The sequence below is a fragment of the Macaca thibetana genome, chromosome 7 (assembly GCF_024542745.1).
Source record: "Macaca thibetana thibetana isolate TM-01 chromosome 7, ASM2454274v1, whole genome shotgun sequence".
Taxonomy (NCBI): domain Eukaryota; kingdom Metazoa; phylum Chordata; class Mammalia; order Primates; family Cercopithecidae; genus Macaca; species Macaca thibetana.
In genome coordinates this window covers 31,912,393-31,938,986 of record NC_065584.1, presented here as the reverse complement: position 1 = coordinate 31,938,986, position 26,594 = coordinate 31,912,393, and the positions used below count along the sequence as shown (strand labels likewise).

General features: G+C 39.9%; 2 protein-coding genes across 15 annotated transcripts in view; one reads left to right on the top strand and one right to left on the bottom strand.

Moving 5' to 3' along the window:
• TTLL5 (tubulin tyrosine ligase like 5) overlaps positions 1-26,594 on the top strand; it is a 291,140-nt gene that overhangs the window by 19,619 nt on the left and 244,927 nt on the right. For 13 of the 14 annotated variants that reach the window (XR_007727547.1, XR_007727546.1, XM_050798671.1 and 10 more), the window contains exons 4-9: positions 791-873; positions 2,723-2,829; positions 9,100-9,230; positions 17,043-17,125; positions 24,786-24,855; positions 25,403-25,487. Coding sequence is in view for 11 of the 14 variants with exons in the window: in XM_050798671.1 (XP_050654628.1) it covers positions 791-873; positions 2,723-2,829; positions 9,100-9,230; positions 17,043-17,125; positions 24,786-24,855; positions 25,403-25,487 (559 nt within the window). In the remaining 3 variants the exon portion in view is untranslated. Of the gene's footprint in view, positions 1-790; positions 874-2,722; positions 2,830-9,099; positions 9,231-17,042; positions 17,126-24,785; positions 24,856-25,402; positions 25,488-25,533; positions 25,714-26,594 lie in introns of those variants that run through there. The other variant, XM_050798673.1, reaches the window with a different exon arrangement.
• Positions 1-26,594, bottom strand: part of ACYP1 (acylphosphatase 1) — an 820,450-nt gene that overhangs the window by 642,390 nt on the left and 151,466 nt on the right. The window lies entirely within an intron of this gene.

Below are 26,594 nucleotides of genomic sequence, written 5' to 3'. Positions count from 1 at the left end.
TATGAATTCTTTCCATTTCAGAAGCTAAGCAATGAATTCAATTTTGTTTTTAGAGCACCATGAGAAACAAACCAACCATGTCTACAGGCTGGATTTCATCCTTGGGCTACCAGTTTCTAACCGCTGGTCTAAGATGTATTGGTAATCAGCATTACAGGATACAGAGGGCTATCTAGAGCAGAGGTTTTTAACCTTTTTGGTACAATAGATCCCTTTGGCAGTCTGGAGAAGCCTATGGGCCTCTTCACAGAAGAATATTTTAAAAAAGTAAATAATTACAAAGGAAATACATTGTGTTGAAATACAGTGATGAAAATATTTTTTAAGAAATTGTGACATGTGCTTTTTTATTAGTGTATTAAATAACACAATCTAGTGAAGGTCTATTAACTACTATAATTTTTAAATACTATGAGAATAAGTGATATTTTGAGATAATTATAACTGTAAAATAATATTAAAATATCTGATGTCTGTCTGTTGGTGGCAGGGTCACAGATAATGTTAATACTTCCTGTTTTGTTGCTTAAAATCCTAATTGAAGCCATTGTTAAATTTCATCTAGAAACTAGTGAAAACCAAGGTGCGATTTTTTTCCCCATCCATGTCTAATGACCTCCAGTGAGTCTCATTTTAAGAACTCATGGTCCAAAATATGCTCAACTTATTTGTAATCGTTTTAATGGTAGCATGTAATGTTATTGAGTATAATTAAGCTACCATGTTACAGTTTATTTTTATTTTTACAATGAACTTTCCAGTTACTGAACTTGATTCTGGTTTTCTTTAGAACGTTATCATTTGTCTTATAAGATTGTACGAACGGACAGTCGCCTAGTACGCAGCATTCTGACAGCCCATGGATTTCATGAAGTAAGTTTATTTTTACTACCTCACCTGATCTGCTCATAAGCTGAAAATCCTAGCCACCTAACTGACTTTACCAGCTAACAGGGCCGGCTCTAGGAAGTACATGGGACCAATGCTTAGTGATGATCCATAACTCAGACTGAATTTCAGAGTGGCTTTACCAGTTTCTGCTTGCGATACATGGAAATGCGAAATGTTTCCAGATGATTTCAGAAAAATTTTTTTTCTTGCTTGTTCTTGGGCTTGGGCTAGGGGCACAGTTGCCCATAAGGAATTGTCTGATACCCAGTTAAGGTTCTTTGATTGCAGGCAACTGAAATGGGCTTTGTTTAACTTGAAACGGCGGGTGGATCATGAGATCAGGAGATTGAGACCATCCTGGCCAACATGGTGAAACCCTGTCTCTACTAAAAATACAAAAATTAGCTGGGCGTGGTGACGTGCACGTGTAGTCCCAGCTACTCAGGAGCCTGAGGCAGGAGAATCGCTTGAACTTGGGAGGTGGAGGTTGCAGTGAGCTGAGATCACGCCACTGCACTCCAGCCTGGGTGACAGAGTGAGACTCTGTCTCAAAAAACAAACAAACAAACAAACAAAAAAAAACCAAAAGGGATTTTTCAGAATGGTGTGCAGAGGGGACCAGCAGAATCAGAGAAAAAGCTGAAAAGGCAGGCATTTGGAAGGAGAGAGACCAGGACAGCCCCAGGGATCTAGGAACAGGAATCTTGAGGATCATCTTCTCAAGGCACTGCCATGGACATGGCTGGACTCCATTCATTGTCCTTTTGCCTTTCCTTCCTCAAAAATCACATTCTAGAGATAGAATGATTGGCCTAGCTTGGGTTTGGATCCACTCCTTGTGGGAGGGGATGGGTGGGTGATTGGCAGGTTCTTGAAAATCAGGGAGTAAGTCATTCTCCAAAGAAAGTTGGAAGATTGGAATGTTAACATCAAAAAGGACAGGCGAAAAGGCTGAACAGACTTCCACCATAGATACTTTGTGACAATTGATAAACGTCTGGTTCCTCGCTTGAGATTTGTAAGAGACATTTTGAGGAAGTTCTTTTTTTAATATTTTTTTATTTTTAGAGACGGAGGCTCACTGAGTTACCCAGGCAGGGGAACAGTGGCATAATCGTAGCTCACTGTAGCCTTGAACTCCTGGGCTCAAGTGATTCTCCTGCCTCAGCCTCCCAAGTAGTTGGTACTACAGGTGCATGGCACCACTCCTGGCTAATTTTAAAAAATTTTTATTTTGTAGACACAGGGTCTTACTGTGTTGCTAGGCTAGTCTCAAACTCCTGAGCTCACGCGATCCTCCCACCTCGGCCTCCCAAAGTGCTGAGATTACAGGCATGAGCCACCACACTTGGCCATGAGGGAAGTTCTGATACCAGTTTGTATCCTGTCTTGTTGCTGTTTTATTTCTGGCACTTAACATGGTGCCTCATTGTTGAATTAATGGACAAAAGAATTTTAATGGATGAATGAGTGAATTCTAAGTTGGTGTACTCCTATAAGGTTTATCTCTGATCAGCACTTCATACTCAGTATCTGCAAGGATAAGGACAGCCTGAGAAAGAAATACAAGAATATTAAGAGACATCATGGACTTCTACAGAAGGGTTAATTTATTTTGGTTTCTGCATCTGGGATTTGCCCAACCCTCCTATTCTTTAAACTTGTTCTACGATGCACTGCTTTTGTCTCACTAGGCTCATGTACTAATTGGGCCACCCCCATGAGTACACTATGGATGAAAAAATCACTGTGGCTTTTTCTGCCATTGCTTTTCCTGGAGAAGGGGTATCTCTGATGTTTTTTTGCCTGTTGTCTTTCTGTCTGCCCTCAGGTTCACCCAAGCAGCACTGACTATAACCTAATGTGGACAGGATCCCACCTGAAACCCTTCTTACTGCGCACCCTCTCTGAAGCACAAAAAGTTAATCACTTTCCCAGGTAATACTCTTTGTAGCTGCTTTGCTTCATTTAAAGGTACGTGATGTTGGGGCATGTAGCCAGCAGAGGTAACTAATGTCCTTAAAGAAGAGGGAGAAGAAAATAAAGTAGAAGACGACTTTTTTTTTTTTTGAGACGAGTATCGCTCTGTCACCCAGGCTGGAGGGCAGTGGCATGATCTTGGCTCACTGCAGCCTCTGCCTCCTGAGTTCAAGCAATTCTCCTGCCTCAGCCTCCCCAGTAGCTGGGATTACAAGCTTGCGCCACCATGCCTGGCTAATTATTGTATTTTTGGGAGAGACAAGGTTTCACCACATTGGCCAGGCTGGTCTCAAACTCCTGACCTCAAATGATCTGCCCGCCTTGGCCTCCCAAAGTGCTAGGATTACAGGCATGAGCCACCACGCCCAGCCAGAAGAAATTTTTCTGTTACAGAACAGTACTCTGCAAATCAAACTGTTGTGTTCATATCCCTGAGCATGCGTGAACACTTTCTAAGGGCTATATAGACATGGATGGTTTTAAAGGAGATAGTTTCTGATTCTCTTTCCTAAAATTGAGCTGCTTGGGAGTACCTCATGATGGTGGGTTTGCCTTTCTTACTTCCCCTTCACAGTTACTGTTTTTTCACTTTTATTAAAGAATGGCTCACCTAGAATCTTAGTCTGGTATGTTGTCCTTAGGTGTAGAAATTTTCAGGGTTCCAAAGAAAGGTAGAAAAAAATTCGTGTCTAATTGAATTCTAGTAATAGCATAACAAATCCTTTTTGCATGATGGTAGTTTCTATTTCTTTGTTTTTAAAATAATTGAAGGATGATATAATCTAGCTATTAGCTGATAGATCATTAAACATAATTTTAATGACTGATCATTTGGTGATTTTTGATGTATAATTAGGAAGGAGTTCACAGAATTGAGTGTCATTGGTGTTTGGATGAATTGTATACTACAATACTTGGAATGATAATCAGTTATGTATATATAAACAGTTATAGCCTTATGATCACAGGGAATTAAAAATATTATATTTCAATTCCTATGTGTAATTTTGCTGTAGAGAAGGTATGATATGATGTAAAAGACAAGTATTAAATATGTTAGGCTAACCTGTTGTTTGTGGGAAATGAAATGGAAGAATTACAAACAAGAGTGACTGAGGGATAGTGTCTGTGTGGCGGTCTAAGGGAGGCTTTTCTGGTATGCTGGGAATGTTCTATACACAACCTGAGTGGCGGTTACACAGGTGTGTTCACTTTGTCAACATTCATCATGCCCTGCCTTGTACTTTGTATACTTTTCTGTACATATGTTAACTTCATTAAAAAGCATATTTTAAAAAGTGAAAATTTTACTGACAGAAAGCTTTTCCTTTAATGACATTTAAAAAATGAGGTATTGAATCTTTATGTTATTTAGGTTCCCTTCAGTATACTTAAAAGTGTGGTGTTGGCTGGGTGCAGCGGCTCGTGTCTGTGATCCCAGCACTTTGGGAGGCCGAGGCAGGCAGGTCGCTTGAGCCCCAGGAGTTGGAGACCAGCGTGGGCAACATGGCAAAACCGTGGCTCTAAAAAAAAAAAAATTTAGCTGGGCATGGTGGCATGTGCCTAGCAACTTGGGATGCTGAGGTGGGAGGATCACCTGAGTTTGGGGTGGTCAGGGCTTCAGTGAGCTATGATTGTGTCACTGCACTCCAGCCTGGGCAACACAGAGAAACCCTGTCTCAAAAAAAAAAAAAAAAAAAAAAAAAGAAAAAGAAAAAAAAAGATTGGTGTTATAATTTTGTCTTAATGTAATATTTATCATTCATCAGGTTCTTCGGAACAATTTAAATTTATGATGAAAAATCTTACATGTTAGCTTAAACATGCAAGAGGGTGTATAGTTTCCCCAAATTCTAGGATGTACCAAGCAAAGAAGTTTGAAAACCACTGATGTGGGGCATCTGTGGGAGAATGCATTCTTTTCTTTACCCTCTGGTTCAGTGTTTCTAATTCCCTAATGATAAGAATTACCTAGGGTACTTTTGCAAAATATGCATTCTCAGGTCCCATTGCAGATTCATAGAATTTACCATCTCCAGAGAAGGTGCATATTTAAGCACTTTCTAGGTACCTTACCTTTCCAGGTAAATATGTACCTGGAAAGCTATATATTTAAAAAACATTGAGGTAATTTGTAACAGGGAAGTTAGGAAATTACTGTTGTAGATTAAATCAGCAGTTAGTGTGGGTCCTGGACTGTCTGTATCAGAATCTTCTGGGGTGTTTGTTTAAAATGCAGAATCCTGGGCTTCATCTCAGAATTTTGAGAGGTGAGACCTGGGTCTCACATGCATTTTTAAGGAAGTTCTCTAGGTGATTCTTATTATGTACACTAAAAATTGAGTACCTCTGCTCTGGATTTCAGAAGAGGGCCATAGATAAGAAAGAAATGTTTGTGGTACCTAGATTTAACAAAGCAGTTTTTGAAATCATAGAAAGGAATTTGAACTGTGGAACAGGTTGAATAAGTTTTTAATGATTACTACAAAGGTTCTTAGTTGATTTTGAAGGAGTGGAACAAATCATAGACCAGTGAGTCCAGTCGAGGCTAACCAAAGTGCCTTTTCGAAGTACTGTACACAAGAATGTACCCCTGATATAATAGTAATTACTACCTTGGTTTTAAGGCACTAATTTTCCTGATTTTCTTTATAACTTTGCCTCTTCTATATCCATCACTCAATGATGTAGTTAAGTTCTCAACGGGGTTCCTAACCTGGGTCAAGACAAGTTAAGGCTTGTCTTGCGTCCCATCTAGGAGGGTCATTTCAGGCCTGTGGTGCTAGTGATGATATGAGTTCCACATAGTTACATGAGAGGTTGGACAGTTATTGCTATGGCAATAGATTTATCAATATGAATTAGATAACCATGTGTTTGATTTTCCTGGACAGTCTTTTTAAAAAAATATGCTAAATGCTTTTCCCCCTAAAAACAAATTAAGAAAACATCTCAGAAATTCTGATGTTTTAGTAGTTAATCTTTCTCAATTTACATTCTACTTAGAATTAACTCAGAATTTTTTTTGCCATGCTGTGTTTCTCAGAAGGTCACATCTGTAGATACCTGTGGTATAAAAACTTCCAGAATGCTTTGGTCTGGGAGCTTGCTTTTAGTTGGAGTACTGGTGTTTTTTTCACTATCTGATTAATCCAAATGTTTTTATACTATTAGAGAATCATGATTCCATTAAAGTAAAACACACAGGGTTCCTAAAATATTTTATAATGATTTGTAATAGTGAATAGTACAGACTTTGTTGAAGCTTTTGGAGCTAGAATTTCTTTCACAGGTTCGGTTTTTATAACCTGAAATTTTGGGTATATTTATCAATAGTCAAACTTTTTTTTTGTTGTTTACTTATATTTGAAATCTGTTTTAGAATAGATTTTTATACTTGTGAATCAATTTTTAAAAACCCATTTGAAATAAGGGTCATAGACCTAAAAATAAAACATAAACTGTAAAACTTATAGAAGAAAACAGAGTAGAGAAGACCTTTGCAACCTTGTGTTAGACAAAGGATTCCTAGATACAGCAATAGAAGCACAGTCATAAAAGGAAAAAATTGATAAATTTGACTTTTTAAAAATTAAAAATATCTGCTGTTTGAAAGACACTGTTAAGAAAATGAAAAAACAAGCTATGGACTGGAGAAAATATTTGCAGAACACGTAACTGATAAAGAATTTGTGTCCAGAATATATAACAAACTCTTAAAACTCAATCATAAGGAAACAAACAACTTTATTTTTCAAAATGGGTAAAATATCTGAATGGATGCCTCACCAAAGAAGATACAGGGATGGCAAATAAAAGATGCTTATGAAAAATGCTCAGTGGCATTAATAATTAATGGAATACAAATTAAAACTATACGAAGTATCAATATATCCATTAGAATGGCTAAAAACAAAAACCAGAAGACACTGAGTGTGGGCCAGGATGCATGGCAACTGGAATACTTTTGCTGGCGGGAATGCACAGTGGTATAGCCACTCTGGATAACTGTGATCTTGTGAAATATGTAGTTAGTCTTCCTCGTGTTTCCTGACATATAACTCCTTGACTCCTTGGAATCTCCAGAGTGAGAAGTGTCCTTTTATATACTAATGACTTAACTGGTGCCTGGCTGTCCCTAGGTAGCTTCAGGATGGGAACTGGTTACAAGAAAAGACCAAGGTGTGATTAGAGGTTTAGGACTTCCAGCCCACACCTCAGCCTCCAGGAAGGAAAGAGGGGCTGAAAGCTAAATTAGTCACCAGTGTCCAATCAATTATGCTTGTGTAATGAAGCTTTCGTAAAACCCCCAAAGGACTGGGTTTGGAGAGCTTCTGGGTAACAGAACACATGGAGATTCTTGGCCAGTAGTGTGCCCGGAGAGCACATAGAGGTTCTGCGCCTCTTTTCTCATACCTCACCCTGTGCATCTCTTCCTCTATATCCTTTGTAATATCCCTTTTAATAAACCAGTAAACATAAGTGTTGCTCTCAGTTCTGTGAGCTGCTCTAACAAATTAATTGAACACAAAGAGGGAGTTGTAGGGACCCCTATTTATAGCCAGCTGGTTAGAAGCACAGGTAAAACAACTTGGGGCTTGCTATTGGCATTGGAAGTGGGAGGCAGTTTTGTGGGACTGAGCCTTCAACTTGTGGGAACTGACACTATCTCCAGATAGGTAGGGTCAAAATTGAGTTGAATTAGAAGACACCCACTGCAAGATTGCTTGCTTTGTGTGTGGGGAAACCCCCCACACATTTGGTGTCTACAGTGTTGAATGATTATGTTGAATTGAAATTACAGAGTAGGAAAAACACTGATTTTTCCTCAGTATCTCAGAATATAGCAGGAGAAACGGAGCTTGTTTTTCCAATATCCTCAGAATCACATTTGGCAGTTTATTATAAAGTTTAACATATACTTATGTGGTGATTGTAAAATGTGTCCATAAATTCTTTGACATTGCTTTCTAAAGGTTGAGCTTAATTTTTCTGTTCTTGAGTGTCGACTAGATTTAGTGAGTTGCCTCTAACTAGTGGAATATGACAGAAGTGACTGTCGCTTCTGAGACTAGATTGTAAAAGGCATTACAGCTTCTTGCTCACTTTCTTGGATCACTTGATTTGGGAGAAACCAGTTATCACATCTTGAAGGCACTTGGCCTTATGAAAAGGTTCATGTGGGGAGGAACTGAGGCCTCCTGCAAGCAGGCAGCCCCATATGAGTGATGAGCCATCTGGAAGTTGGGTTTTCCATCTGCTCTTGAGCCTGATGACTGCAGTGCTGGCCAGTATCTTGACTGTAACCTCATAAAGGACCTTGGGACAGAACTATGTAGCTCTCTCACTCCCACATTCCTGGCCCCAGAAACTATGAGGTCATAAATATTTATCGTGATTTTAAGCTGCTGTATTTTAAGGTAATTTGTTGTACAACAATAAATAACTAAAACAACTTACTGAACAACGAAGTGGTCCCACTTCTAAAGAAATAAAAACTTACGTTTACAGTAAAACTTACAAAAACGTACATTCATATAAAAATCATATGGAAATGCTTTATAGCAACTTTGTTCATAATCTCCAAAAACTAAACAGTTCATAATCTCCAAAAACTAAACAGCCCAAATGCCTTCAACTGGTGAATGGATAACTGTGGTACATCTATACAGTGGATTACTACTGAGCAAGAAAAGGGACAGAATACTGATACATACAACAACAACGATAAATTTCAAATGGGTTGTGCTCTGTGAAAGAAGCTAGTCTCAAAAGGATACACACTGTCCGATTCCACTTATTTGACTTTCTGGAAAAGGCAAAATTATAAGGACAGAAAACAAATGAATGTTTTCCCAGGGGCTGGAGGTGATTGGGAGGGTCCACTACAGGGGGACTTGAGGTAACTTTTTGGGATGTTGAAACTGTTGTTTATCTTGATTGTGGTGGTGATTACATAATTGTATGTGTTTGTCCAAACTCATAGAATTACACGTTAAAAAGGGCAAATTTTATGGTATGGAGATTTTATCTTAATGAAAAAAATCTGACCAAAAAACCCATTTGATAAAAATGATTAATAAGCCTTTGGATTAACAGTGATATGTTTAGGATATAATACTGTCTTCACTAACTGGTCTAAGACTGTGAACTCTAACTCTTTAGAATGCGCACAGGAAAATTCTGAGTCATGGTTTACTGAATGGAATTACTTATTTGATTTTTTAGGTCTTATGAACTCACCCGGAAGGACCGACTGTACAAAAACATTATTCGAATGCAGCATACACATGGATTCAAGGCTTTTCACATCCTCCCCCAGACCTTCCTCCTGCCAGCTGAGTACGCGGAATTTTGTAGTAAGTGCTTGACAGAGAATGCCCCAGTCCCCAGCAACTGAACCTGGGGAATATTTACCCCAAAAGCCGCCTCAAGGTGTCAACCAATCAGGGCTTTCCAAATCCTTAGACAACTGTGACTCTTTAGTAAAACAGTTGCAGAGGTAACTTTAAAAACTATTTTTATTCTGATATGCCCGATAAACTTGTCAGTATTATTTTTGTAAGGACACGTTGGCATCATATAAGCATGCCCCTTACGTATTTTTGCTTGATGTCCCTTCTCTCTATTGATGACTTGGTGCCTATGTAAGGATTTTTTTTTTTGTTTTTTTTTTAGAGAGACAGAGTCTCCCTCTATAGCCTAGGACCGCAGTGGCACGATCACGGCTCACTGCACTCTTTGCTTGCTGGGCTCAAGTGATCCCTCCTCCTCAGCCTCCCAGGTAGCTGGGAATACAGGCGTGCAGCACCAGGCTCAGCTAATTTTTAAATTTTTTGTAGAGATGGGATCTCGCTCTGTTACCCAGGCTGGTCTTGAACACCTGGGCTCAAAGAATCCTCCCCTCTTGGCTTCGCAAAACTCTGAGATGACAGGCATGATCCACCACACCTGGCCTGTGAGGATACTTTATATTCCTACATATGAATTATACATGCTTCCTTTTCAGTATCCCTTTTTTCCTTGCCATTTAAGAAACGTTCTTTCAGCCTCTATTTCTAGTCTTGTGTAATTTATGTTCTTTGGGAGTAGAGATATCACATATCTTTGGATGTTAGGGTTTGGAGCTACAAGTTAGTCACATTCTCTCCCCTTTGAGTTCAGACTAATAAAAAAAAATACACATGGGAGCCAAATAGGCATCTAAGTGTCAGTTGTATGGCTGGTAAAGTGATACAGAAACACATGGCCTGGATCCAGATCTAAAGTGGGCTTCTTATTTCTTTTGCATCATTATGAACTTACCCACCCAGGCCAGGCAGAGGCACTGGGCTGGTTTCAGGCTTTCCTCCACAGGGGCAGAGCCTGACTCACTAGGCTTAGTGCACAGAAGAGACATGAGTACAGATGAGATGTGAGGCAGGTCTCTTGTGAAAGTCCACATTACAGTGGTAATAACTAATACTGAATGTTTCCTTTCTGGTAGGCACTCTTTTAAGTGGCACCTCTACTGTGGTAGTATTATAGATGAGGCGACTAAGGTACAGTTTGGTTAAGAAACTTTCCATGAGTTACGCAGTTTGCAAATGGTAGAGTTAGGGTTCAAACTGGCAGTTTGGCTTCAGAGGCCATGCTCTTCATCTCTTTGCTTCATTGCTAATGGCACTGGGCAGCGTGCATGCAGTGACCATTCCCCAGTAGCACCAGTGTGAGAGAAGTCACTTCTCCCATGAGGAACATCAGGTGAGACGCACAGAGAGGACAGTTTTCCTCCCAAGAAGTCCAAGAAAGAGACTATTTCTGTTTTATGGATAGACGAAGTAGCATGGGGAAAAGAGAGAGTTATCTCTAGACTTCCTGACTTTTGATTCTTTTAACCTGTTAGGCTTGCCAGTCTCTCTGGGTCACCTAGTGAATTGTTCCATATTTTGGCAGAGGAGACCAGCAGTTCATCAGGAACGCCTGCTTCACCATTTATCTAATAGCATTTGTTGCTCTGGCTGGGGCCATTGGTTGGCAATTCATTGTCTGCCCACAGATGGCTCTGCAGTGGGTCACATAGACCTCTAATTAAATGAATGAACTTTGAGCTTCAATGCACTCAAAGCTGCAAATTTGTAGTTAAGGAAATTTTTGCTATGTGACTTTAGCCAAGCTACTCCAACTTCTGTGCCTTAATGTCCGCATCTATAAAATGGGAGTATTGCTGGTGCTGACCTTATAATGTTGTCAAGATATTTAAGTAGGTTAATATGTGGAAAGCACTTGGGATGGTGCCTGATAGGGGTGGCTTGATAAATGTTTAATACTATTTCCTATTTCAGGCTATGTTTGTATTATTAGTAGTAGTTATGTTTACTAACTATATTAATACTATGTTTTTACTATGTTTTACTATTTTACTTTTAGTATGTTATGTTTAACTACTAACTAAAGTTGTAGTTATGTTATTAATAACTACTATTAATTAGTATTAGTTAAAATAATACTAATTAATAGTATTATGTTCTGGCCCTCTAGTGCTTGAGTGTGGGCAGTAGGAAGTTTTTTTGGAAGGAAAGGGACACCATAAACAGACTGGCCTTTAGAAAAATAACTATGTGAAATGAGTTGGCAGAAGCAGAGAGAAGAAAATGGTGATCTCTTTGAAGGTTACTGCAGTGATGTGGATAAAATGGATAGGTATGAGTAGAAAGAGTGCGAGAACAAACATGACTGCCTGTGTATGGGAAGTGAGGCAGGGGTCAAAGAGGCATCCTAAGGTTTGAGTATGAGAAGCTAGGAAGACCATTGGTTTTTTTACCAGGGAATGTAACCAGGAAGGCAAAGGAGGAGCTGTTAAAGGGGAAGAGGAATGTTACGTTTTGGACAAGGGATGGATTTGGATTTCGATGGGGCATCCAGGTAGTGTGTTTTGTAGGCAGTTGTAAGAGCAGCTTTGAGTTCTGGCCAGAGATGTAGTTTCTGGAAGCTACAGGTATGGAGATGGATGTGATTACTAAGGGAGAGAAAAAAAGAAGCAGCACCACAGAGAATCAGAGAGGAAAGGGAGATTGAAGAGGAACAAGGGAATGAGGTCTCAGAGGAGGCAGGAGAGGGTTAAATCAAGAACCCAAGTAGAAGGGTAGGCATTAGAAAGAGAAGTGGGCATGTGTCTCCTGAAAGAGGAGAAGGAATAAGACTAAGTTGATGACCCAGATAACATTTTAGATGGAGAGGAAAGCAGGTAAATAGGTTTGTTACAAATTCCTAGCCTTCTTGGTGAACAGGTTGATGAGGTCTTGTGCCAGGAGTGAGGGGCCTAGGAATGGGTGGGTGTCTAAAAAGGCAGAAAGCGGTTGAAATAGCCTCTGCAGGGCCTTTGAAAGAGAACTGATAAGGATTGGACATGAGGATTGCCTAAAAACACTAGAGACAACAGCCAAGGTGGTCTCATGAATTTATAGCTTTTTGTTCTAATAAGAGAAAACCTGTAAAGATATAGCCTAGAGACCAATCACTGTCTCCAGAGATGTGAAAGCCTGGGTACTCCCCAAACTATTCTCAGTAACTTGAGTGTAGGGGTTGGAATACATGGTACACTGGTCTATCTAGGCTCCTGGTGCCATCACTGCCAGTTACAGTATTTAGTAGAATAGAATTAGAGGTCTGTGACCCTGAAGACGCTGACTAAAGCTCTTTTGCCAACTCTAGCCATTCCCCTCAAGGGGACAGCTTTCTAAGCAGAAGGAAGAAAGAAGCAACAAAGAAGAAGATGGGGTGATACCAGTATCATAAAAGCAAAACTTTCCCCAGAATTGGGCTCTATGGCCATCTCTAGTTGTAAGAGAGACTGAGAAATGATTCTAACATGTGAATTTTCATGTCCACCAACTAATTACAGATGACTAGATTTCAAAGCGATGGGTAAATATGTAGAATTACAATTTTAGAGTTATAAGAGATCTTAGCAAATCAGGCTAAATTTTTAAAATCTCATTTTAAAGGTAAGACTAGATGATTTAAGCACATTACCTCTAGAGTCATATACTTGAAAAGCCAGAATTGCAACTCAGATCTTTCTACTCCAGGTTCATTGCTGTTTCTGTTAGACCAAGCCTGCTGCCACTGTAGGAACTGGAAAGCACTTGAAAGAACTGGGGAACCTGTTTAGTACATCTTCATCCTGAAACAGAGGCTCCTGAGCAAGTCTGCCTGGCCTTTGCCCCTGATTTTTCTTGCTTCCTACCCACATATTTAGAACCTGTAAAAGAGAACAATCCTTGTTCTGAAAATATCACAAATCAAGGAGAAAAGACTAGCATGAAAGACAAGTCTTTGATATTTACAATTTCAAGAACATTTAGGATTTCAGTCATAGTGAAGCACCAGAAGAAGCATTAACTTATTTTTTGGGGGGGACAGAGTCTCACTCTGTTGCCCAGGCTGGACTGCAATGGCTCGATCTCGGCTCACTGCAACCTCTGCTTCCTGGGTTCAAACAATTCTTCTGGTTCAACCTCCTGAGTAGCTGGGATAACAGACGTGCACCACCACACCTGGCTAATTTTTGTGTTTTTAGTAGAGACAAGGTTTCACCATGTTGGCCAGACTGGTTTCAAACTCCTGACCTCAGGTGATCCACCCATCTGGGCCTCCCAAAGTGCTGGATTACAGGCGTGAGCCACCACACCCAGCCAAAAGCATTAACTTCTGATAAGCCTAGTTCACAAAGTAGAGGGTACTGTCTCCAGACAGCTTTGACCCCTTCCCTTCCCTTCCCTTCCCTTCCCTTCCCTGCCCTGCCCTGCCCTGCCCTGCCCTACCCTGCCCTACCCTGCGCTACCTTCCCTTCCCCTCTCCTTCTGTCCCCTCCCCTCCCCACCTTCCCTCCCCTTCCTCCCCAGGTTCTTGTTCTCTCACCCAGGCTGTAGTGCAATCCTAGCTCACTGTCTCCTCAAATTCCTGGGCTCAAGTAATCTGCCCACCTCAGCCTTAGAAGTAGCTGGGACCGCAGCCACGCACCACCATGCCTGGCTAATTTTTTTATTTTCCGTAGAAACAGTCTTGCTATGTTGGCCAGCCTGGTCTTGAACTCCTGGCCTCAAGGGATCCTCCTGCTGCAGCCTCCCAAAGTGCTGGGATTACAGTTGTGAGTGAGCCTGTTAATAACTAGCCTGGTCATTTTCTTAGACATTTCTATAGAACCTTGTGCTTCCTTTTTATAACTCTCATTGTCTGTAATTACTTGTTCAATGTCTGTTTTCTCGGCTAGTCTAATCTTCATGACAGTAAAGACTGTATTTTTTATCACTGTGCGCCTCACACCTAGCAAACTGATAGACACAGATTAGATACTTAGAGGTATTGAATGAGTGACGTTTGGAAACTGTTGTTATTTTTTGTTTTGTTTTAATATTAATAGCTTCTTGCTCAGGCATTCTGTTCAGTCTGCTCAGTATCTGGGGAAAATGGCAAAGTGAAAAAAATGCATAAACTGAATACACATACATATATTCAGGCCTCACTTTATGGAAATTTATTTTTTTTGTCATATATAACTATAAATATGTCTTCTATAGCAGGACTTTAAAATTATATAAATTATACTTTTTGAAAGGTAATATATACCCATGGTACAAAAGAAATTCCAAAACAATCATCAGTGAAAAGTCTCTTTTCTCCTCTTGTTCCTCAGTCATCCCGTTTTCCTCCCCAGAGATGATCAGCATTACTAGTTTTTTACATACTCTCTAGAGATATTCTTTGCATTTACTAGCAAATAACTTGTGTGTGTATATAAACAGATGGGCATATATAACATACATTGCCCTGCACTGTTTTTTTTTTTATTTGACAGGCTGTCTTCAAGATCATTGCATATCACTTCATTAATAACATTCTTATTTTGTGTGTCTGCTTAATATTCCATTGTGTAGATTCGATGTCTACAAACTATATCCCTTGAGTGAAATTGGTCTTCTGCCAGTTTTTGTGTGTCCCACAAGCTAAGGACCATTTTTAAATGGTTGGAAAGAAATCAAAAGAAGAATAAAATTTTGTGGTGTGTAGAAATCATATGAAATTCAGTGTTCATACATAAAATTTTATGTAAACAGCCACACCCCTTTGTTTACATATTGTTTGTGGCTACTTTCAAGCTACAACTGCAGACTTAGATAACTGCCACGGAAACTGCATGGCCTACAAAGCCTAAAATATTTGTTCTCTGGCTTTTTACAAAAATAGTTTGCTGACCCTTCATACAGATGCATTGTAGTGTATTTAATTAATATTTTGCTGTTATAACACAGCATTGAAAATCTTATATATGCAGTATTTTACACATGTGTGAGTAGAACTAGAGGATATAGTTCTAGAAGTAGAATTGCTCACAGAGTTTTAAATTCTGTGCGGCACATTAAATTTTTTCTAATTCTGTTAATTCTGCATCAAGGGAAAAGGCAGAGGAATATGGGGGAGAGTGAACAAAAGATCTCTTTCTTTCTTCCTGCTGAAATGATTTGTGGCATTGACAAAGTCAAGTTTGTTTGGGAGGCCTTGAAGAGACTGGCTCATGTCAGAAGGAGAGGAAAGAAAAGGAGACGAGTAGTTGCTGGCAAGTCATCTGGGAAAAGGAGCTGAGCCTAGAGAGCTCCTTCTGAAGGCCTGCCTGGTACAGGCCCAAATGCAGTGTAGAGGGAAGTGTGCAAAACTTCAGGACTCCAGTGTCTGAAAGTCTTGTTCTGATATTAGAGCCCTAGAAAAGGACTTGCCTCTTAATAACTCTAATCAGAGGAGCAGAAACTATAGGGAACTTTCTTAGGTTTATACTGTTGTATTCTAGATAAACTGGTACTGATATCTTGGCGCACAGCAACCTAGGCAATTTGGAAAAAGGAAGTCTTTGTGAGATCTGCTCAGAAACATTTGCATTTGCTTGATTTATTTCCCCACACTACCCTTTCTCTCCTCTTTCATTGAAGAAAAATACCAAAAAAAAAATTCTCTCAGTTTTTACCTTTCAGCCCATCTCGCTTTGAAACAGTAACGACTGCTGCCACCTGACGTATTTCATCAAAAGTGGAAGAGGCACAGTTGGCACCAGTGCTCCCTCTCCAGTCTGGGATGTGAGAATCAGCAGCACTGAGAGCTCTAGCCTGCTTCTCTCCCCTGACTTCTGACACTACCTAAGTGGAAGACAGAGCTGCTTCTCCTCAGACCACTTGCAAGCCTCTGGGAGGCTTAGTGTCAGTTGTCTGCTTTCTCTTTTCATGATCCAAAGGGATTTAAAGTGTAAAGCTGAACCTGGGAAAGGAACAGGACACATCGTACCTTTTAATCGCTTGTAAATGATTGTCCTTCGTCTCCACTGGCACATTGCTTGATTTAAGGCGAATTTTTTTTTTTTTTTTTTTTTTTTTTTTAATAAGCTTGGAGGAAATATTTAAGGAGAGTAGCTGTATTATAAGATCTAGATTTTGGCTTACATTGACACTGTTTGCCTGAGGTCCTCTATTTAACAGAGGTAGGAATTTCAAGGATTCATGATGGTTCTTTGTGACAATAATAGACTAACACCCAGATGTTTGCCTTCTTTTGTTTTCATCCTCTCATTCAAGAAAGAGGGGAGGCTGGGCATGGTGTCTTCTGCCTGTAATTTCAGCGCTTTGGGAGGCTGAGGTGGGAGAATCGCTTGAGGTCAGGATTTCAAGACCAGCCTGAGCAACATAGAGAACCCCCATCTCTACAAAAAGTTAAAAACAATCAGCTGGGCATGGTGGCCCATGCCTGTAGTCCCATTAACTCAGGAGGCCGAGGTGGAAGGACTGAGCCCCAGAGGTTGAGGCTGCAATAAGCTATGGAAACACCACTGCACTCCAGCCTGGTCAACAGAGCAATACCCTGCCTTAAAAAAAAAAAAAAAAAAGAAAGAGGGGAAATAGTGGAAGAAATTATTATGGGAGTGGTTTTGCTGGCCTCTTTTCTCCTCCCTCCTTCCCTCCTTCTATTTTTATTTTTAAGGCAAGTCCAAAAATATAGGTAATTTTAGTTACTGCCCAACACGTAGAAATTTGTAAGATTTTTGGGTTCCCGGAGTAGATAACCCTTGTTGAAAGTTGATATAATAAACTCAAGTTCATTCTTTTTCTTCGTTTCCTCCGTTTTTTATCTCCCAATATTTTGAGCAGATTCATATTCAAAGGACCGGGGACCTTGGATAGTAAAACCAGTGGCATCCTCTAGGGGGCGGGGCGTCTACCTGATCAACAATGTAAGTATGCAGCAGATGGCAGACCTCTTTCCTCACTTGTTCTTTCCTCCTTCACCCTTTGTACTGGTTACTAATATAGTTCCATTTCATTAAGAGCGGGTGTGCTCTTCTTAAATCTGCATTCAGAAGTGAGTTGAGGGTAGGTATGAGTTGACTTGTTTGCCTTACTGGCAGGAATCTTCTGCACCAGCAGTTACTCCAGAGGTACCTTTTCTGCTTTGAGCATATTGTGATGTTAATTCCTACACACCAACTATTAATTGGTAGCATATGTGTTTAGAGTCTGTTGTGAGCAGAACTGTGGGTTCTGTTCTCAAGGTTATCAAACAAGTGAACCTCAATTTGGTATGGCTTCTTCGCTACTGCTGCTGCTTCTCCTTTCTCCTCCTTGCTTCCCTCTTTCTGCTCTTCTTCCTCTCATTTCTCCTCTTCTTTTTTCAAAAGCCATCATTATCTTGATTCTTTGCAAAATTCTCATTAAAAGTTGTCTTACATAGAATACATATACATGGTAAATAAAATCCCTACTGGTCTCACTCCCTAGACGTATAATAGTAGTTAGTAACTTTAGTTGATTTATGTTTCTTTCATTGACATTACATTGTATTTGTTAATTCCCAGTTTGGCATTTATTGCATTTACATCATGTCCCACCCTCGCTTGCACATTTGTTTGATTAGTTTTTATGTTTATGTTTTAAACATTTATAACAGAGTCTCTTCAGTAACTATGATTCAGTTTCTTTATTTTATCTGTAAGTTGAGTAAAACATTTAAACTCAGTGGAAACAAACTGTTGAACTCTGGAAGGGGGAAATGTTAGGATGTTAGGATAGGTAGCTAGGCAGACATGAGCCGGGCATGAGAGGGCCCCCGCCACCACCAAGGAGTGTCAGGTTATCATCAGGTGATGGTCAGGCAGTTGTTAAACTGGTTTCTCTAAAATAATAATTGGTAGCAGCGTATGCCAGGGAAAGGCAGGCTCCTAACAATAGAAAACACCTGAAGCTAGTGATTAGCCATTTCCCAATAAGATCTCAGGAGTTGGACGGGTAGGCTCAAGCATGTGCAGTTAGAAGCAAAATGATGGAGTTTAACTGGTATATGACCTTCCTCTAGGAACCCTTGACTGGTAAGGCAAAAACACTTCAAATGAGCACGTGCACAACTGCAGCCAACACACTGCCCATGAGGCCCCTCTCAAGTGCTGGCAGGCCACTGCACATGTAGACAGCTTACCCCATGGAAAAATCAAGGGAGGAGAGATACAAAACCCGAGAAGCATGCCAATGTATAAAACCCCAAGTCTAAGGTCAAACAGGCACTTGGATCTCTCAAGTTGTCTGCTTGGCCCTCTTCCACGTGTACTTTACTTCCTTTCATTCCTGCTCTAAAACTTTTTAATAAATGTTCACTCCTGCTCTAAAACTTGGTCTCTCACTGTGCCTTATGCCCTTCAGACAAATTCTTTCCTGCAAGGAGGCAATAAGTAAGTTGCTGCAGAGCCATATGGATTTGCTGCTGCTGACATATTTTGGGATTCTGAAATTTAACCAGTGTTTAGGCCTGGACCTGTTTTTTATTCTTCCTCCTGGACATTTGGTAGGCACTTTCAGTCTGGAAACTAGTGTTTTTCTTTAAGGAAAGCTATCCTCTTATTTGTCTCTGCTTTTAGAACTCTTTTTTGAGACATTCTAGATCTTTCCTTCATGTTAACTTTTCTCTCATTTTTAATTATTTTCCCATCTTTATCTTCTAGATCACAGGTTGAAGTTTATCCATTTTATTATTCATTTATCTACTGTATTTTTATATTGGATATCACAGGTTGATTTCCAGAAACTCATATTCTGATTTGCTTTATTTTTATTTACAAATAACAACCTTTTGTTGCATAATGGATGCAGTTTGCCTGCCTGTCCTTCTGAGGATACCAATGGAAATTTTTGAAAAATTCTCTTCTGTCCTTAAATTTTACTGGGATTGTCTTTTCCCCTGCTATTGGATTTTCTCAGTTTTGATGATCCTTATGTGTTGGACCATATTTATGAACAAAAGACTAGACTGAATGAAACTGGCAGCTGGTCTGGGTTTCTACCATGGTTGTGTAGAACTCTTTTCCTAATATCTTCTCCCTGGAAGAGGCTGACTGTGAATTTTATGTAAGGGCAAAACATGTTGACTCTCAGGCTTTGCTTTATGTGGACGTGGTGAGGAGCACGCCCCTTCCACCTTGCCAAAATGGAGTGGGCCATATTGCGAACGTAGAAGAAGATTTTGGTGATTTCCCTCTTGGTCAGAGCTACCTTTCTTTTCCTTTTTGTGTGTATTGGGGATAAAGTGGCCTCAAGTTCCAGTCTCCTCTATCAGATTTCTATACCCACACGTCTACTGGCCTCACTGTTCTAAATGCTGTTTGTTAATTATCTGATTCTGATTCCTTGGCTGATCCCTGATCTTCATGTTTGTTGACTACAAGCTTGGAAATTTGCAGGAGCTTCCTTGAGAAGATCACTTTGATCTCTTTTGGACTTTTCTGGCTCCTTTTACTTTTTTCTAGCTTTAATATCATTTCATTCTTTTGAAAATATTCTTTCTATCCTTCCACTGGAACTCTGGAAGGGCAGGGGTAGGTAGATAAGTTGTATGTGGGACCAGAACCCCATCTTAAATTCCCCAGTTGTCTTTTCACATTGAGCTGTTTGCCATATGTGTAGAAACTAACTTTCTGAGTGATCTTTCACATTGGAAAGTCCTTAAATTCAGGCTGGACTCAAAACGGTACCATAAACAATAATGGCCAGACCCTTCATGCCAAATAAATACAGGATCTGGTTTTGGTAGAGCAACTGCTATAGCCTCAGGCATTGGCTGCACCTTCTGTTACCTGGCCTAGGCCACTCTGGAGGCCTTTTACCCTGAGTCTCCTGTGACATAAGGTCATGGTCATATGCCTTGGCTCTGTCTCCTCTTGTCTCTGCTCTGACCTTGGTGATGAAGGCCCCTCTCCAACAGCTTTTCCTTCAGCTCTGTGCCAGGAGCTCCAGTGTTGTTTGAATCTCATAGACGGCACTAGTTTGGGTTTGGGTTTTAGCTGCCAAATGGAATTTGTTGAAAGTCAGCTATGGTACGAGTTTGCTTTTTATTTTCTTAGACATGACTCAAAAAGAATAGGATCTATTCCCAGCTCATCTGGGACTTTTTTCTTTTGGAATGCTCTTTTGCCCTAGTGATTTGTTATTTTAAAGCTAGCATCATAAAGGATAGAAAAGTTAAACTTTGCTTGGTGGAGCTGAGAACCCTGCGCCCTAACTCTTCCCTGGACGCCGAATCTCAACGGGGTGACATGTCTTTAGAGAATGTGTTTGGCAGGCTGTGTAAGAGCCTTTTTCTCCCTCCCACCTCTCCTTGGGCTGAATCCCTTGAGACCCCCTGCATAGATCAAAGTACTTGGCAGGACCTTTTGCCTTCCCCCTCCCTCTTTGTGAAGCTTTGGAATGAGTCTGATTCTTTTAGGTATTTAGTGGAAGTGCCAGACAGAAGCCTGGGAAGATGCCAGGAGGCATGAGGGGAGCTGGCAACATGCGGACATAATGGGAAAATACTCCCGTTTCACCCCGAAACTGGAATTTTACCACCTTTTACCCAGACCTGCAAACCATGTTGTTAATACTCTTCTCTCTGCTTACACAAAAGGCATAACCATCCCCTCTTTTCCATACCTGGATCCTTTCCCATGGAATATGTGACCCATTAGCCAACTGGATGAAGTAACTCTTTCCAAGGCTGCTGCCTGCTTTCCTTTTAGATTTGAGCAGGAGAGTGAGGAGAGGGAAGGCTGCGGCGAGGGTCTGGGGGCAGAACTAATGCGAGCGAGTGAGGGATTTAGGCAGTGGGGATGGAGTTGATGTGAGGGCCAAATGGAAATATCTTCCCCTGTCTTCCCACTGGAGTGAGAGGGCCACTTATTAAAACTTCCCTATAGTAGTCATAACCTTTTGGAAACTCTCTACAAATAGCAACTTTTACCATTACGAGAACGGGATAAAGGACAGCAAAAGCATCACTTTTATGTAGCACTGAAAAGAGAAGTGTGGACCATAGATGGAAGCATCTCGGTTGGTTGACTAATGTGGTCTCATAAGGATGTGCTCTTTAACTCCAGAAATACAGCATAAAGGAACAGAGCTGTGTTTGCTCCACTCCTTCAGTAACCATGGCTAAAGGCCGTATTTTCCCAATTTACTATATTCAGATCAAGGAGGGGAAAGAATGGATGTTTTCTGAATAAGGTATGAATTTGATTATGGAAGTCAAGTTGAGTCATCCTTGTCTCACACATGATCCATGGTAAATACAGTATTGATACATGCTCTGAGACTTGCATGTATTAGGAGAGTGTTAGGTCACTCCAGTCCCTCCTATATTTGTGAATATAATTCTGTACTCTCTTGTTTCTGTTTGCTTATATGTTTTTATCTTAGGTTTCCTCTGTTTTTCTCATTTCTCAACAAGTATTTCGGGAGTACCTACTGTGTTGTCACTCCTTAAAAGCTTTTGAGAAATTCTCTTAATTATTATGTATCTCTTAATTTTCATAATACTGCTACTCAGTACTCTGAGTAGAATGGCATGTGGCAGGTCGTGATGAATGCTGTTGAGCTGTGGGACTTTGTAATTAGAACCACATATATTCTGTTAAGTTTGCAGTAATCGTAACTAATGTTTATTGAGCCTACCACTGTCCTTTCTAAACATAATCTCTTTTAATCCATATATGAACCCTATGAGGTAGTTAATATTTCCTTAGTAAGTGGTAGAGTCAAGGTTGTAACTCAGGTCCAGATGATGCCAGCATAGACACTCTTAATCCATACCATTCTGCTTTACGGTGACTTAATGGATACCTGAGCTTTAATCTTAAGGTCCAGTTAGAAAGACATGTTTCCAGCCAGGTGTGGTGGCTCACGCCTGTAATCCCAGCACTTTGGGAGGCCAAGGCGGGCAGATCACTTGAGGCCAGGAGTTTGAGACCAGCCTGGCCAACATGGTGAAGCCCTGTCTCTACTAAAAATAAAAAAATTAGCCGGGCGTGGTGGCATGTGCTTGTAATCTCAACTACTGGGGAGGCTGAGGCAGGAGAATTGCTTGAACCTGGGAGGCGGAGGTTGCAGTGAGCCGAAATCACGCCATTGGACACCAGCCTGGACCAAGAAGTGAGACACTGTCTCAGAAAAAGAAAGATGTGTTTCCAACTTTCCCAACAATTCAGATTCCAGCTTTAACATACTTTGGGAGGCAGTTTGAGCTTTAAATTGAAATAATTTGAAATGAGTTAACTGGGGATTGATGAAAAGGAAACAGGCTTGAAGGTATCAAAAAGTTTTTCTTAGTTGCTCTTCAGTCTGTAACGCTATGCAAAGAAACTACACCCAAACCTTTCTTTTCTTCTGGGAGCCTACAGTTTAACTCCCAATGCAGATAGAAGTGAGGGATAAAGACAATAGAACACATAGTAAAGTTACCTAAATAATGTAAGGGTTTATGTTACGTGTAACTCAAAGGATAAATGTGTATGGTGAGCAAGGGAGGAGAGGAAATGGGCATGGGCATTAGATGTGTCATGGAATGATGACCACTATCAGCATATTCTCTGCTGTGGAGAAAAGTTGGGTGACTAGATATTTATTGTAGCCTATAGGTTCTACTCAGTAGGAAGACAGCTGTGATTGTTTGAGTATAGGTTTACAACATAGCCTGCAGCTGTACAGTGATTGCATCAATTCTCACTGAGCAGATTCAAAATGGAGATAATACTTATGAGAAGCTGATCAAGAAATGTAAGGGAATCAGGAAATGGTATGGGTGATGGAGTTCATTAGGGATGAATCAGTAATGATGTCATTGTGTTCCTGTGATGCGTGGAGATGGGTTGTGAAAGCTGTGTTCTGACTTTGAGATAGCAGCAGTGGGCAATGAGAGAGGAGTCTCATTCTGACTTCACAGCTGCTCATAGTGATTGTGTATAATGTTATAGGTCACAAAATTATCATATGAGAAACAGTAGTATTGAGGGTAGGAAATGCATTATTATAAAGACAAACTTTTGAATTTGGGGGCAATTAAATTTGAGAGCAGAATATTGGGAAGTGGTAAGAATAATGCCTAAAAGCAAAGCCTGTGAGGAAGACTGTCTGGATTCCATTGCTGCTCTATTGCTTATTAGCTCCGTGACTTTGAGCAGGTCCCTAACCCCCTCTGATTCTTTTTTCATCTATAAGATGTGGATGGTGATATACCTGCCTCATGGGGTTGGGTGAGGATTAAATGAAATAATCCTGTGAACAGACTCAGAACAGCACTTGGCACATCCACACGTTTAGTACATTTGTTAAATTTTGTTTCTGCAAATGTTGATGGTTATTTCTGTTGCCTTTACTGTAGCTATGATCAACCTAATTATTATCATTACCACTTCCCTTTTGGAGCCCTTTTGTCCTACATGAATTGTGACTTCCAGCTTTATCTAATCACACATGAAGGTGTTTTTTTTTCTTTTCCCCCAAGATATTTTAATCTTGCTGTTTCCTTAATCTAGAATCCACAATAATTTCCTGCTTCCCACCATACTAAATATAAACTCTGTTTGCCAGGGGTTCATACCTATCCCTTTGCCAGTGGGGTCCCTCCCTCCTCATTGTTTAACCATGTCTTTCATAATTTCCCAGTTCAGTCTTTTAGCCCCAGGTCCATGAATCGGCCCACCCTCCTTTCTTCTGGGCTTGATGTATGCCATCTTCCCATGATGGGCTCCTTTCTTCTCCACCATGTACTTCCCAGCCTTCGCCATTCATTTCTGCATCTGGTCTTCCGGGACAAGTCTTCCCTGACTGGTCCCACCTGATTGGTCTGCACTTTAACTTTGCAACCTGACATCTTATATTTATAGAAATGCTGCTTTGTGTTCTTTTACATTCTATATTTTGCTGTTCCTCTACCTAAATATTAAACTTTTCAGGGATAGGGATTTACTGAATCTTAAATCTGCCAGGCAGAGATTATATCTGTTATCTTCATCATGATATCCCCAGTGCAGTTTTTCAACAACTGTTTTTCATTGAAGAAATCTTTAAAAGATTGTATTCACTCTTTGCATACAGTTGCTTAGCAAATACCCTTAAGTGAATCAATTAAACACCTATCTCATTTTATGGAAGAAATGCTGGGACCCATTGTGGATCTGTAAATTCTCTAAACATCTTAATGAAAGCCTTCATTTAAGAATAGTAGTAGTAGTTTTAAATTTCTATTTTACTTTACAGTAGGGAGAAAGCAAGTTTTTATTTATTTTTAAAGTGGCTCTTATTTTCTTAGCATGTAACTATTTAATATCATGTATAGACACATCTTTAAAGCTGTTTAGGCTGTATTTATTATGTGAGAGGTACTGTTTAAATTTATTTTTCCTGCATCATAATTGGATGCCTATAGTGTTATAGAAGTGATATTATATGGCCAACTGAATATATGGGTACCTTGGAGGAAACTTTAACCAGAATTTTAGTTTTCCATTTCTTTAAAGGTTAAGAACTTTGCTCCCTTATTGTAAATTAGGATTCCTGTGTATTTCTATTCTTTCATTCTTTCTGTTTACTCAATAGCCAAACCAGATTTCCCTGGAAGAAAACATTCTGGTCTCCCGTTATATTAACAACCCCCTGCTCATAGATGGTGAGTTGTGATTAGGCCCTTGACCAAATTGGGCCAGATCTTTGCTAAACTTTTTAAACTTTTCATAGCCTTCTCTAGTAAGTCTTTATTATACTGTTGTGAAATTCTTGACATGTGTGGCTCCAGAAAGACAGCAGGTTCCTTACCTATCTCTTGGGATTTATTTGAAGGTGAAATGAGACAATATAAGAGAAAGTGCTTTATAAGTTATATAGTAATTAATATATGTATGAAAATTATGCAGTAATATATATGAAAATGACATATACACATATACATTATATATACATTAGGGTTATATTAATGTATATATACATTATACTGTTTTTATTATGTACTATATACATAATATACTATGTATATGGTACCCTTATATGGTATAATTATTAGTTATCCTCCAAAGTCAAGGTATGTGGGCAGTGTGTGTTTCATGTGGAGAGGAGGAATGTTCTTTCTTTCACGTTTCTTGGTTTCGTTGTTTATTCTGTAACAGGAAACAAATGAACTTAGTTTTTTTTGTGTGTGAATACATACTTTTTTTTTTTAGATTTCAAGTTTGACGTGCGCCTCTATGTGCTGGTGACTTCCTATGATCCTCTTGTCATCTATCTGTATGAAGAAGGATTGGCTAGGTAAGAAGCTGTTTTGGGGTGTAGGGTTTGGGTGGGTATATTAAGAGTGGACCCATTAACAAGTTTATTAAATCAGATCATGCTATTTTCACTTGTCATTACTGCTTACAGATGCAACCCACCTCCTCAACTGCTGTGCTCTATAACATCAAAGCCACTATGCCTAAAAAGAACTTCAGAAATTAGGCTTATTTGTCTGTAATCTCACTGCATGTCCACACATAAGGTGCGTAAACATCATCCCCAGCACTGATCCAGGATCATATGGTATTTTCCTGCAGTGACAATTGTTATGACGCCCCTAGGATATTAAGATAATTTGCCGTTGTTCTTCAGGATAGATGTAGAAAGGAAAATAAAATCCTACCTTTATTTGCCTATTATATGCCAGGCATTTATTTTCATCCTCGCAACAACCTTTTAGTTAATGCATTTTTGCAGTTGAGGAAACAGATTTAGAGGTGGGAGAAGTGGAATGGGGATTTGACCTCATGGATCTGACTCCAGAGCTCAGTGCTCAGACTATTTCATATTTAGAAAGTATTAATTGAGTTTTTTTTTTTTTCTTAACATGCAAGTGACTTTACAGTGGTTGTACATACATTGTTCTCTTTTTGTTAAGCTTTTTTTTTTTTTTTTTTTTTTTTTTTTTTGAGATGGAGTCTTGCTGTGTCACCCAGGCTGGAGTGCAGTGGTGCGATCTCAGCTCACTGCAAGCTCCGCCTCCCGGGTTCATGCCATTCTCCTGCCTCAGCCTCCCAAGTAGCTGGGACTACAGGCGCCCGCCACGATGCCCAGCTAATTTTTTGTATTTTTAGTAGAGACGGGGTTTCACCATGTTAGCCAGGATGGTCTTGATCTCCTGACCTCATGATCTGCCCGCCTCGGCCTCCCAAAATGCTGAGATTACAGTTGTGAGCCACCACACCTGGCCTGTTGAGGTGCTTTTTAAGTTTTAAGGTAATGTGACTTATGAGATTAAGTTCAAGTTGTTATATTTTGAAGTTTTGTTTCCTATAGCCACAGAATTTTATAGGTAATTGTTTTCATAAACCCTTTAAATTGTTTAAAATAAGTATGCAACTACTATGCTGTGTTCTTCTCCCC